Below are 13,849 nucleotides of genomic sequence, written 5' to 3'. Positions count from 1 at the left end.
GTTCAGAGAGCACTATTCCAGGCAGGAGCAAAAGGGGATAACTCTAACAGAGTTAAAATGAAAATACACAGTATTACAATGAAAAATAAAAATCCATTTCCCTAGATTTAGTTGTGCTGAAAATAGATGGCATTGCTTACATTTTGGAAACCTGTCAACAAATAGTCACAGAATTAAGCACTAATTTGGGGTAGGGAGAGCCTCGTGAGTCAAAAAGTCTCAGAAAGTTGATAGAAATATCTTGTTTCGAAGATGTACGAAAACGACAACTAATAAAAGCATTTACATAAAATCAGCATTTAGCAATATTACACATTATTGCAAAATAAAAGTTTAGGTTTTTAAGCAAAAGTTGAATATTTTAAGTATAACCAATGAGATCAAATTGCTATACAGGAAGAGCTTAGAAAACTAAGGTATTGTAACAAGGTGATCACCAGGAAAGGGGGAGGTTCCAGGTTTCCTGCCCCACCCAAAAGGAGGGTGGAGCTGAGCAGGGAGAGAAGAAGCTGCAGAGGAGACTAAGGAAGGAAGGAAGCAGGATGGAGAGCCAGAAGGAGACCTGGAAGAGACACATGGAGCCAAGAGACACTGTGAAGAAACTGCGCTTACCTTTTGGTCCTGGACTGGGTGACACAGATGTGGGTGAGAGACCCGTGGGGAGGTGACAATGGCGGTTTCTGTCTTGATTTTGATTTTGCTCTTTTCCTTCCAGACTTGTCTGGTTGTTTCTGATCCTTTTCTGTGGGTCCCAACTGGGAGATGCTTTAGACTTGTGACAGGCTATCAGGCCTTGTTCTGGGCCAATCCTGTTGTTTGGGTGGACTTTTACCCACAAGAAGATGGGTACTTTATTTATTTATTTATTTGTTTGTTTGTTTTTGTCGGACCCTCGCTGGTGGCCAGGGATAGAACTGGCACTACAGAGGCTGTGGGCAGTCTTGCAACTCAGCGCTCAACCACTGCACCACCAGGGGAGGCCCGGGTGCTTGATTTAAAAACTATATTCTTACATTAATTCCAAAGGGCACCTGCACTCCCCTATGTTTATAGCAGCACTATTTACAATAGCTAAGCTATGGAAACAACCCAAATGCCCAAAATAGATGACTGGATCAAGAAGATGTGGTACATATATTACTCAGCAATCAAAAAAGATAAACAAACACATGCAGTTTGCAGCAACATGGATGGAGCTAGAAGGGATCATGCTCAGCGAAGTAAGTCAGAAAGAACAAGAAAAATACTGGATGGTCTCACTCATAGCAGGAATTTAGAAAACCTAAATAAGGGACCAGGAAAAAGACTAATTAATACAAAGTAAAAATCAAAATCAACAAGCAACTATAAACCAGAGACACACTGGGGTGGAGGGGGGGCGGAAAGAGGAAGGATTAGGGTCAAAATAAGGGGGGGTGCAATTGTATTGGGAAATATAATCAAAATGAAAATGTATACACTGTGCAAAAATGAAAAATGATGTAAGAATTATATAATAAAATATTAAAAAACTATATTCTTTGCCTTTCCTGTATTATTTACTAATTGTATTATTTACTAATTGTATTAAATTTCCTTTTCATTAAAATCTCATATGTTTTATGTTGATGTGGCGGATGGCAGAACCTATTTAGAGGAGGCAGGTTTACAGGGTCTGGGGTGCCCCTCTCCCTGCCCTGTAACAGTATCAGCTAACCAAGAGTTAGTGAGCTAGAATATACAAGACTACCAATGCGCTATTTTAAAAGTATATTAAGAATCCTGGATTGGTGGCGCACAGACCTCTCCTGCCACACCCGCTGCGCCCCTCAGCAATGTATTTCATCAGTCTGCCTGTTCTGGCTCTGGTGAATTCTCTCACCCTCCCTTGCTTCTGACCGTACCCAGTGCTTTTAAAAATAAATAAATAAATCTTTAAAAAAAAAAAAAAGAATCTTGAATTGGGACCTCCCAGGTGGCGCAGGGGTTAAAGATACAGCATTATCAGAGTTCGATCCCCTGCAGGCCAGATAGCTAACCCACATGGTGCAGCAGACCTCTCCAGTCTTGTCTGCTGCTCCCCTCAGTAGTGTATTTCAGTAGATCTGTGTGTTCTGCCTGCCACTTCACGGTAATAATTTATTGTTTCGAATAGTTTTTTAGTGGAGTCTTTAGGGCTTCCTATGTCATCTGCAAATAATGATAGTTTTCTGTCTTTTTCAATTTAAGTTCCTTTTATCGCTTTTCCTTGCCTAATTCCTCTGGCTAAGATTTCTGATACTAGGGCCTCCCTGGTGGTGCAACAGGTTAAGACATAGCACTGTGAAGAAATCCACAGCCACTGCAGCACAATTTCGATCCCTGGCCAGGGAGCTACCCACATGGTGCAGCAGACCCCTCCTGTCTCGCCCACTGCTCCCCTCAGCAGTGTATCTCAGTCAGTCTGCCTGTTCTGCTTCCCACTCTGTCTCTGGTGAATACTCTCATCCCCACCCCACCCCCACTCCACCACACCTCTGGCCTACACCCTAGTTTTTTATGCATAAATAAATAAAAATAATTTTTTTGAAAAACTGGATTGTTCACCTTGAGAAGGAACCATTCTGTAGTATGGTATAGTGAATGCTCTGCTAAAAAAGAGATGAAAGTAGGTATGAACCTCCTCTCCAGGAGGATCAGGAAAAGAAAAGCTATTTATTTATTATTCATAGCAAAATAACTGCAGTGGTCACTCTTAGTTGGCCCTTCAGAGTTTGGTTTTCACTTTAGTGGGGCACTTTGTAACAAGGAGCCCCTGAGTATTCCTGATGCAGAGACTGCAGAGCAGCACAGACAAACTGGCAATTTTTCTCAATAATAGCAACATTCAGGAGAATCAGGAATTATAGTTGTTCTTTGGAGCATCAGACATGGTTTTGAAAGAAGGTTGTTAAGGAGAAGAGTTTGATGATAGAGGCTAACAACAGCAGAGAGCTCTTGATACCTGCAGGCTTACAGGCATAAGAGAACATGATAAGTGGAGTCCTGAAAGAGCAGTAATAGTATCCTCAGTTGAAGGAGAAAGCTATTAGGCATGGACTGTAGCCTTTGGGAGGAAAATGTAGCAGTTAACCTTTGGTCTCTTCTCCTGACAGATTCCCCACACACACACCCTACCCCCCATTGACCATACTCACCTGGGATCCAGAAGGTAAGGAATCCTTGTTGATGGAGAGACAACATTGTAAATCACATGTCAACATCTACAGGCACAGAGTAGAGAACACTGGAGAGTGAATTTGGAAAAGCAGATGAAGAATATTTGTCAACTTAATGAGACTCCTATAATTTATGAAAACTGTATTCTAAATGAATGCTAAATAATTGACATAATTGAGGGATTGAGTAGGAAGAAGCTAGTTATGAATTTTAGTTAGTGAAAATGTCCATGTCGGCCAGTTCATGGCCTTTGAGACAACCAAAGGAAGGGGATTTTGGAGTGTCTTCAGGAGGACTGGAATCTTTGCACAGGGGCCCCCAAAGATTCTGGTTCTAAAACAGGAAAGAAATTTACTAACTCAGCAAAAACAATTGGGATGGCCACAGAGGGCAATCTATTGGGAAAATTGTTCTTGTCTTGAATGTGAAGTATGAAAGTAGAAGCCAGGTCCTACTTAGAGCAACATATTCTTTGCATGAATAGAATTATGAGGACCTTTACTAACAAAACTCCCATGTAAAGAAACTCTGTGCCTGACAGGAACATAATTAGTACTTTAAGACAAGAAGCAATTCTGTGTTATTGAAACCAGTTTTTCACTCCATGTTGCATATTCTGATAGCCACAATAGTAGTGATGGTGGTGGTATCTGACTTAGTCTCTACCTCTGGAATAATAGAGTGTGTATTACAATCAATACTGTGGTGGGGGCCTCCCTGGTGGCACAAGGGGTAAAGATGCAGCACTATGAAGCTATCCGCAGCCACAGCAGTACGAGTTCGATCCCGGGCCAGGGAGCTACCCACATGGCACAGCAGACCTCTCCTGTCTCCTCTGCTGCTTCCCTCAGGGTGTATTTCAGTCAGTCTGCCTGTTATGCTCCCCACCGTCTCTGGTGAATCTTCTCACCCCCCACATTCTGGCCTGTACCCCAGTTCTTGTATGCATAAATAAATAAATCTTTTTTAAAAAAAATCTGTAGTGCCCATTGTCCTGGAGCCAAGTTTAGAAGTTTGACTGTGGAGCTAAATACTGCTTTCCAGTCTTAGTGTTAGAGCTCCTCATCTTAGCTGGGTATAGGAAAAGAGAGAAGTTGCAAGGGATAGAGAGTGAAAGAAACAAAACAAAGCAAAATGATGTCAAGATTATGGCAGGATGTTTCAAAAAGAAAGTTAAATAAGAGGTTTGAGAATAGGCAATGGTGAAGAGAAGAGAGGAAAATGTCAAAAAGCTGACAAAAGAGTCCAGAAGGGGATGAAGCAAAAAGATTGCTCTACCTTTAGAAGACTAGAAAATTTGAAACTAAAAAGTAATAACATTACTATTAGGAGCCACAAAAATTAAGATTTGCACATTTCAAATGTTGGCAAAGCAGTATTATGATTTACCACATGTTTTTTTCTACACAAATCAACATATTAAAACACATTATTCTGTTAAGGATAACAGATTAGTTACCAGATTAACTTTCTCCCATCAATATAAAACCAATTTTACCTTTTACCATGTAGTGTTTATGTAAATTGTGCATCCCATCTATGCAGTACTGTATACAAATGTATTCAGGACCCCTTTATACTCTTAAAAAATATTGAGAATTAAAAAAAAAAAGCGCAAGAATTCCAAAGATCAAATGTGAGTTAAATAACATTGTGTTAAATTAAAACTGAAAATTTAATGAAACATGTATTAACAAATAATTATAATAAACCATTTATATGCTTGATCAAATAATACAATTTTAGTGAAAAATAACTATTTTTTAAAATAAAATTTTTTATGCCTCACTTAATAGAACACAGCTAAATTTTTATATACACCTTTGCATTCAGTATATTTATATATTGTTTTGGTTGAAGAATATGAAGAGGGCCTCCCCGGTGGCGCAGCAGTTGAGCACTGGGTTGCGAAGCTGCCCGCAGCCTCTGCAGCGCCGGTTTGATTCCCGGCTGCTCCCCGGCCACCAGAGGAGGGTCCCGAATGGCGCGCAGACCTCCCCTGCCGCCCGCTGCTCCCCTCAGCAGTGTATTTCGTCGGTCTGCCTGTTCTGCTCCCTGCTCTTGCTCTGGTGAATTCTCTCACCCTCCCCTGCTTCTGACTGTACCCAGTGCTTGTATAAATAAATAAAAATAAATCTAAAAAAATAAATAAATAAAAAATAAAATAAAATATTGTTAAAAAAAGAATATGAAGAAATTCAACTATATACAGAGGTAGGGCTAGAAAAGGAAGGACTATTTTAATAAATTTTCAGATTATTGAGGATGTTCTTCAGTACTATACTAAAACTGGAAATAGTTTATTTAAAAAAAAATTTTTTTAAATTTCTGTTTATTTATGTATACAAGAGCTGGGTACAGGCCAGAGATGTGGGAGAGTGAAAGGATTCACTAGAGACAGAGTGGGGAGTAGAACAGGCAATTTAACTGAAATACACTGCTGAGGGGAGCAGCGGGAGAGTCAGGAGAGGTCTGCTGCGCCATGTGGGTTGCTCCCCGGCTGGCCGGGAATCGAACGTGTGCTGCAGTGTCTATGTGCTGCAGTGGCTGCGGATAGCTTCATAGGTTGTGTCTTAACACTTATGCCACCAGAGAGGACCCATTTTGTTCATTTTTGATAAAATGTCTACCAAATACCATCATTATTTCAAATTTAAGAAAAAAGGGCTAGTTCAGCTTGCAACTTAACTATTTGCACAATGCCTTCTCACGTACCTTGGTATGCAGCAGAAGTGTTTTACATGTCCTTTCCATGTATCACAGAGAGTATTAAGGAAACAGGTACCTGAAAGTTGAGGTTTAATAACATTATTAATTTCTACTACTTCATCAAAGACATTCTAAAGTTAAACTGTCATTTTAAAATAGTGAATGTGACTGAAAATAGATATATGACCCAACAATTCCATTTTTGGCATCCATCTGAAGAATATGAAACTATCAACTCAAAAAAATTATGTGTTCCACAATGTTTCCTGCCATATTATTTACAATAACTACGATATAGAAACAATCTAAGGACCCACAAGAGAGGATTGGATTAGGAGGTAGGGCATATCCACACAATGGAATACTATTCAGCTATAAGGAAAGATGAAATGTTACTATTTAAAACAAAATGAGGGCCTCCCTGGTGGCACAGGGGGTTAGTTATCCTCAGCCACTGCAGCACTGCATGAGTTCCATCCCCCACCAGACAGGGAACTGACCTACATGGCCTAGCAGACCTCTCCTGTCTGGCCTGCTGCTCCCCTTAGCAGTGTATTTCAGTCGATTGATCCACTGTTCTGTTCCCCACTCTGTCTCTGGTGAATCCTCTTACCCCCTGCACCTCTGCCCTGTACCCCAGCTCTTATATGTATAAATAAATATTTTAAAAAATGGAAGGAGATTGAGGGAATCGTGTGCAGCAAGGCAAGTCAGAAATACAAATACAAATAGTGGATGATTTCACATACATGAGTAAAATTAGGAATCAAAGCACATGAACAGGTAAAGCAAAACGATTATAAACTATCAGACATTGATAAGCAAAGTGAGGTTTCTCAGGCTAAGGAGTAAGATTGGAGAAATGGACACAGGAGTAGGTGGTGAGAGGAAAAAAGAAAAAGTCACACTACATCATAACCCAGGTACAAAGTAAATATCCAAGAGCTCATATTGATTTAAACAAATCATGAAAAAAAAAGTTATTTTGTTGTATCTGGTCAAAACATAAATAAAATAGTGAGCGTGTTACATTAATAAAATTATTACTAGTACAGTAATCTTTTGTCCACTATTGCTTTTATATCTTTGCAAATTTCAACACAGTATAAAGGCAAATAGTCTTAAGTTTATTAAGATGATATTTTGGGTATTACAGAGTGAACTCTGAAACATTTCAGGGACCAGTAAGTGCAGATTATACTTCGAGTTTAATTCTCCCCATCCCTGCTGGAATGTATGTCCCACAATCTAGAACTTTTGTCTCTTGTTCTTGATCTAGGACCTAGATCATGTCTGACACATAGCAGGCATTCATTAAATATATATTTAATTAATTAATAATCAATCTGAATTAGAACACAATAGCGAAGAATTTGTAATCTGCATTACTGGAAATGTATTTAAAAATTTTTGTTTTGAACATGTAAAATATACGACAGGCCACAAGGTGAAAAGTGTCCCACTTCATAATCTGTATGGCATGTAAGTTCCTTTCTCGGAGATACCACTATTTTGGTTTCTTATATATTTTTCCAGAGACATTTTATGGATTCACAAGCATTATATACACACAAGAATATTCCTTTTTTACCCTCACACGTATGGTGGTATTATTGCACAATGTGTACAATTCAGTACTTTCTTAAAAGTAAACTTATTCTTTTTGAATAATTGTGAATTTACAGAAAAGCTGTATAAAATCTTTTACACTATTCACTTCTATTCATGTTAATATTTTACATATCTATAGCACTATGCCAAAACTAAGAAATTAACATTGCTACCATACTATTAACTAAATTACAAAACTCTATTCAGATGTCACTAGTTATCCAGTGGCAGAGTCCAGCTCCAGTGAATAGGGTTGAGAGAGGAATCTGAAAGAAGGAGGCATAAAGAACAGACAGACACAAAATAGAGTTTAAGAGAAGCAGGGCCCAGGGGATACAGGGACTCTCATTCTATGCACAAGCTTCCTGAGTACCCGGTGCAACTCATTTTTATTGATACAAACAGTCCCCTTACCCTGTATGTTAGTTATTAGACAATGAATCATTTTCCTAGTATTTAGATGTGATCGGGCACACATTCACCACCAAGGTTCTGCGTGATTCTATTTCCTTTCTAATCTTGCCTGTTTTTCAGGCCAGGCTTAGCTTTGCTGACACAGGAAAGGACATCTTGGTCTGGACACAGGTCAGTCTTCCAGCCTGTGTTGACCAGTTTTCCAGTCACTGACATTCTCCTTGTCTCAACACTTCATGCCTTAGGGGGTCTCCAACAATCCGGGATACTGTATTGCTTTTAGCATCTTTTTTTCCCCCTTAAAATATATTTTGAGGATTGTTTCATATCAGTTAATATGCTGTTGCCTCATATCCGGAAGAACTGTAGACGAGTGGAAGCTCACCGCCAACGATCATGTGCATTAAAGACTTTCCAAACCTCTCTCCCTGGAAAGAACTTCTAAGTAAAACCTGTGAATTTTGTGTTGTAAATTTCTCTGAAGTTCCAAGGTTAGGATTGGGGATTGGATAAAAGTGACAAATGCACTAAAAAATTTTTTGCAAACTTCAAGACAATAACTGTCATCTATTTTAAATGTACTGGCAAACGAACACGTAACACTGCACGATTTACATTGTAACAATAATTCATCAACCATAACCCAGACATATAGTTGGTTCCTCTTAGGACCACTAGGGGGCTCTGTTAGAAGGGTTTTTATAATTTATGTTAGTCCACTTGGGGAAATATTTGGAGATTATGTGTTAGAATTCTGAACTCGGAAAACTTGGAAGAGATAATCTGATCCAGTTTCCTCATTTTTGTTGCAGGAATAAGGAAACCAAGCTTGGCCAACAGAGCTGGCATGGAAGAGACTTGGAATAAAAAAGTCCCTCTTGGTCCCTGAGGCAGGAGTTCAAGGAAATCTTTTTTTGCTATGTGCCTCCACTGAATGATTCATTTCCAGAGACTATCTCCCTTTTCGTGGCTATAATTTTAGTGATTTTTTTCTAATATCCAGTATTTGTGATTTTTTATAATTGTATACTGATTAGGCAAAAGAAGTGTATGAAATACAAATTTCTAAATAAACTGTATTACTTATTCTAAGACATTCCATCCAAAGTGCCTCTCAGTATCAAAAACACATTACTGGGCCTCCCTGGTGGCACAAGAGGTTCAGCACCACACTATGAAGCAATCTGCAGCCTCTGCAGCAAGAGTTCTATTCCCCGTGGGCCAGGGAGATACCCATATGGTGCAGCAGACCTCTCCTGACTCACCCGCTGCTCCCCTCAACAGTGCACTTAGGTCAATCTGCCTGTTCTGTTTCCCACTCTGTCTCTGGTGAATCCTCTCACCCCCCCCCATCTCTGACCTGTACCCCAGCTCTTGTATGCATAAATAGATCAATCTTTAAAATGAAAAAAAAAAAAAAAAGCACATTACTTACCGTAAAACCTAAGAACTGCTTTCAAATTGCCTTTCTAACTTACTTTCCACTTGAAACATTTTACTCTTATCTTTACTCATTCATTCATTCATTCAATATTTATTGAGTGCCCACTAGAGCCAGGCACCACTGTAGGTCCTGATCTAACCCCTCCCTCCCTCCTCCCCACCCCCAACTAGCATCTGCTTCTCCTTCTTTCACTTTAATACATAAACTATTTTCACATGCTCCAATTTATTGTTTTTCATTGTGTGGCCCCAGAACCAATAGTAAGAGCAGCAGCATCTGGAACCTTCTTTAAAAATGCAAATTATTAGGCCCACGCCTAATGCGGGCCAGCAATCTGGTTTTCAACAAGCTCTCTAGGGATTCTGATGTACACTCCAGTTTAAAAACTACGACTTTAGTTCAGAGGCTCCGTATTAATTATCCAAGTAGGTCAAAGATCAACCTCTGGCCTCGAAACCCACCTCAGTCCTGGCCACGCAGACCCCACCCCTCTCAGGCACACCTGATGGGACCCAACAATGACTCCACTTAATTCAAAGATTTGTCTGCAGCACCTGGAGTGATGGTAACAACAGTGGCTCTACAAAGGCTCCAGAACAAAAGCCAACCGCAGTGGATTTTCCTGGGCCTATACCAACTGAAAATGGACCGCACTAAGTTCCGGAACGGGGTTTTCAAACGCTAGACGGAGCCGCCGGTTCAGGGTTCGGGGCCCGAGGGGGGGAGTTGGGGGGGGCGGCCCACTCCCCGGCGAGCCCGGCCGCCCGACCCCGTCGGGCTGGAGTCGAGCCTTGGGTCCGAGGCCAGGGGTTGGCAGCTCGGAACGTACCACATGGGCTCCAAGAGGGGAGGAGGCGCGGGAGAGGCCACGGCAGCGCCGGCCAGCGCGGAAGCCGCACCCTCCTGGCCCCAGACGCCGACGGGGCGGAGCCACGCGGCCGCAGCTCCGGCGGCGTCGCGCGGCGCGGCGCGGGCCCGGGCTGAGGCGTATGGCGCTACAACGGGAGCGGCTGCGCCGCCCGGCCAGGTCAGCGTCCTGCGCATGCGCGGCCCCGGCGCCATTTTGGTGGCCGGGCGCGGAGGTGATTCCACACTGAGGAGAGCGCGGCGGCTGGGGTGGCAGTGGCAGCGTTCGTGTGCTCGGGTGTGAATCGCCGAGGGAGGAGGCGGTGGAGGAGGAGGTGGCGGCGGTGGCGGTGGTCGTAGCGGTGGCGGAGGAGGCGGGTACGAATCAACTGCGGGCGGAGACATGGCCAACATCGCGGTGCAGCGAATCAAGCGGGAGTTCAAGGAGGTGCTGAAGAGCGAGGAGGTCAGGAATGAACTCCGGGCGTCCCCCCACCTCAGCCCGGGGCGGGGGGGCCCTTCCCGCGGCGACCCCGGGGCCCGCGGCCACCCCCGGGCGGCCTCCGTGCGGCCGCCCGCCTGCCCGTGGGGAAGCCCGGTCTCCCCCTCCTTCCGCCGCCGTCCCCGCCTCGCCGGGCCCCGGGGTGGACGGCCCCGCGGGCGGGGGTGCTGGGGAGCAGCGCGGTTTGGGGGGCAGATGGGGAGCGGGACCCCGCTGGGCCGGGTGTGGGCTCTCGGGAGAGCCGGGGGCCGTGGCGGCCGCTGGGTGTGTGTGGAGGGCGGGGGAGCAGGCCGGGCCGAAGAAAACCCGGGAAGTGGTGGGGGGAAGGGGAAGGTGGTAACTGGATCCCGGGGCCGCTCGCAGGCCCGCACTTGAGGGGTGTCCGGGCTCCGGTCTGGTCCGGCCTCCCGCGTTCTCTACTCAGGGGAGGAGCGAGGAAATCCTGAGGTACTGATGAAAAGGGGGGCGGGCATTCAGTTACCCCCCCTTAGGTGTTGGGAAGGAAGGGGCGACGGAATGGGGTACTGTCTTATTTTTTGGGGGGGGGAGAGAGGAAATTTTCACCTGAGAGAAGAAATGATGCCACATCAGACCACTCTCTTATTCCCACCTACCTCTCATTCCTAGGCCTCCTTTCTCTGACATCTAAAGCCTTTTGATGGGGTACAGGCAAGTTGCTGGGTGTATTCAAGACACTTAAATTTTTTTAGTGAGGAAGAAAATCATGCGGTGTATGAGTAGCTTGAATATGTTTACAAGTTACAGATCTGGGTCTTTAAAACAATGCCTCTGTGACTCTGGTGTTTGCTGTGAAACTTCATTATGAGGTCCCTCTTAGTTAACTTGATTCCTGTCTTTGGAAACAGTCCTGCTGGAAACGTGGGATTTCATCATATTAATACAGTGTTATGTCTCCTTATAATGTAAATGTCTAGCCTAACATGTTTGTCTGAAGTCATTGATTTTGGAGGGGGGTGGTCTCAAGCTACTCTTGAGTCCTGCAGGATTAAATGCACTAGTCTTAGCCACATTTACTTATGTGAAGTATTCTAAATGTTCTTGTCGTTTTACTCAAAACTATGCAAGGATCAGTAGTTTTTCATGCCCAAATCAACAAAACCGATGGGTGATTTTCCTGCTTGAATTTGACAAAGAATAAAAAGTAATACTGAAATGGTTATTTTTCAGTATGTCACATACCCTTCTGAATATATCCTGGCAAAATGCTATGTATTTTTCTCTTATATTGATACTTTGATACCTCAGTGATTTGTGAAAATCCTATTCTGTGATGCTGTGATAAGTAATCGACGAAAGTCTGGTATCTCTTGGACCTAATGGGTGCCACGGTAATTCTGTCTCTCTCAAATTACACGTGGAGAAAATAATTCTTAACAATTATACGAAATTGATAAATACTAACAGACTTACTGAATATAGTAGTATTAAGTAATGATCCTTTTACAGAGCATGTGTATGAACTCTGACCTCTGTATTTGTTCAAGTGCCAGAACTCTGAATGGAAGGATGACTTTGTATTTTCCTGGTACAGTGCAGAAATAGCGTCATAAATGTCTGTACTCATGTACAGTGAAACAATGATTCTAACTTTTTATTTCACATGAAAAAGTATTCTGAAATAGTTAACATGCATTTCTATTGAAAGGTTGCAGCTAATTTTGTTGCCCACAGCCTAAAATATTTTCTCCATAATAAGTTTGTACAAGCCTGAAACTTCATAGGAGACTTCCAATGCTTTATTTTCTATTACTTAAAAGTGGTAAGTTACTGCTCCCATAATTCATATGTTGTCTGCTTTAAATGAGGTGACTCCTGACCATGATATTCTTAGCACTTAAGTTGAAGCTTAAAAGAGATCTTGTATTGCTCTAGAAACACGTATTGTTAATAATACTGCTTGTGTATGTAAGGGATGATGAAGCCTTATATGAAGTAGGTGTCAGAGTGGTTCAGACTAAGAAAACAGGAAAGGCAAAATAACAAGTAATTTTTTAAAACAATACATTTATAAATTTGAAAGATGTTGCCTGGAAACTAAGTACAAAGAACATTGAGGGAAGGGTCAAATAATTTAACCTTGGGATATAACCAAGCTTTATTTTTCACTGTTTTTTTGTTTTTGTTTTTTTTTTTTTTTACCCCAGCAACATTTTAGTGGGCCTAGTTCTATTAGTAGATTGTTATTTTCAATTCATTGAAAGACTTGCAGTACAGTACATGTGCTTCCTTTTTAAGTGTGTAAATGCTGTTATTTTGAGTGGCTGGTCGAATAATTGAGTATTTACGTGTTACCTATGTAAATGTCCAGTTTAGCAAAGTGTATTTCCTGTGTTTATGTTTACTAAGGAATACTGGTTGATTTAAGTAGCTTATTTTAGCCTTTGAAGTACCATTGTGATGATGGCTGACATTTGCTGAATGGTGGCCATAATAAGTTATAAGTGACCATCCTTGAAGTGTTATTAATTAAAATATAACCTTCAAGATAAATGTAAAAATCTAGGTGCAGAATAATGTGGAACAGGTCACCATTTGTGTGTGGATGGGGGGAAATAGTGTATGTGTTTGTATAGGTGAAATGATTAATGAGAAATTGGCAAAATTGATTGCTTCTGCATAGGGAATTGGGTGTCTTGGGCAACAGACATGAAACATCCCTTTTGAATTTTAAGTCATGTGAAAATGTTATTTACTAAAAATAAATAAGTGCACCATCTAGGCCTTTATCGGGCACAGTAATTTTAAAATCTAAAAATGAACTTTAACATCTCCAAGTTTCTAGAATGGGAAATCGATTTAAAGTATTCTACATTGTTGTTATGAGTCAAAATGCATAAATCAGATGTTGTAAGACTAGAATAAAACTATTTTAGCCATAGTTTATATTACTATTTACTGTTCTTACTGCTACTAACTACAGTTAGTAGAGTGGATCGCAGTACCATTTATTTATACAAAATGCTAAATCTCAAGAACAGGTCTTTGAATTAGATTTTCTAAAAGTCTTTGAATTAGATTTTCTATTTCTTAGATGAGAGAATTGAGATTTAGAGAAGTTAAATTATTTGTCAAACATAGCTTCAGGATTTGGATCTGAGTCTGCATGTGTTTATATTATACCACCC

At 41.6% G+C, this 13,849-nt stretch overlaps 1 protein-coding gene across 4 annotated transcripts in view; it reads left to right on the top strand.

Annotated features, from left to right (window-relative positions):
* Nucleotides 1-10,457: 10,457 nt before the first annotated feature.
* The window catches only part of UBE2K (ubiquitin conjugating enzyme E2 K), a gene marked incomplete at its 3' end in the record, with an annotated part of 66,332 nt that continues 62,940 nt past the window's right edge, over nt 10,458-13,849 (top strand). For all 4 annotated transcript variants that reach the window (XM_084233240.1, XM_084233241.1, XM_084233239.1 and 1 more), the window contains exon 1: nt 10,458-10,667. In XM_084233240.1, coding sequence (XP_084089366.1) covers nt 10,605-10,667 — 63 coding nt within the window. In that variant the 5' untranslated portion in view covers nt 10,458-10,604. The remainder of the gene's footprint in view (nt 10,668-13,849) is intronic.

Source organism: Talpa europaea (genome assembly GCF_964194135.1).
Source record: "Talpa europaea genome assembly, chromosome: 5".
Lineage (NCBI taxonomy): Eukaryota > Metazoa > Chordata > Mammalia > Eulipotyphla > Talpidae > Talpa > Talpa europaea.
This window is presented reverse-complemented; position numbering and strand designations above follow the sequence as displayed.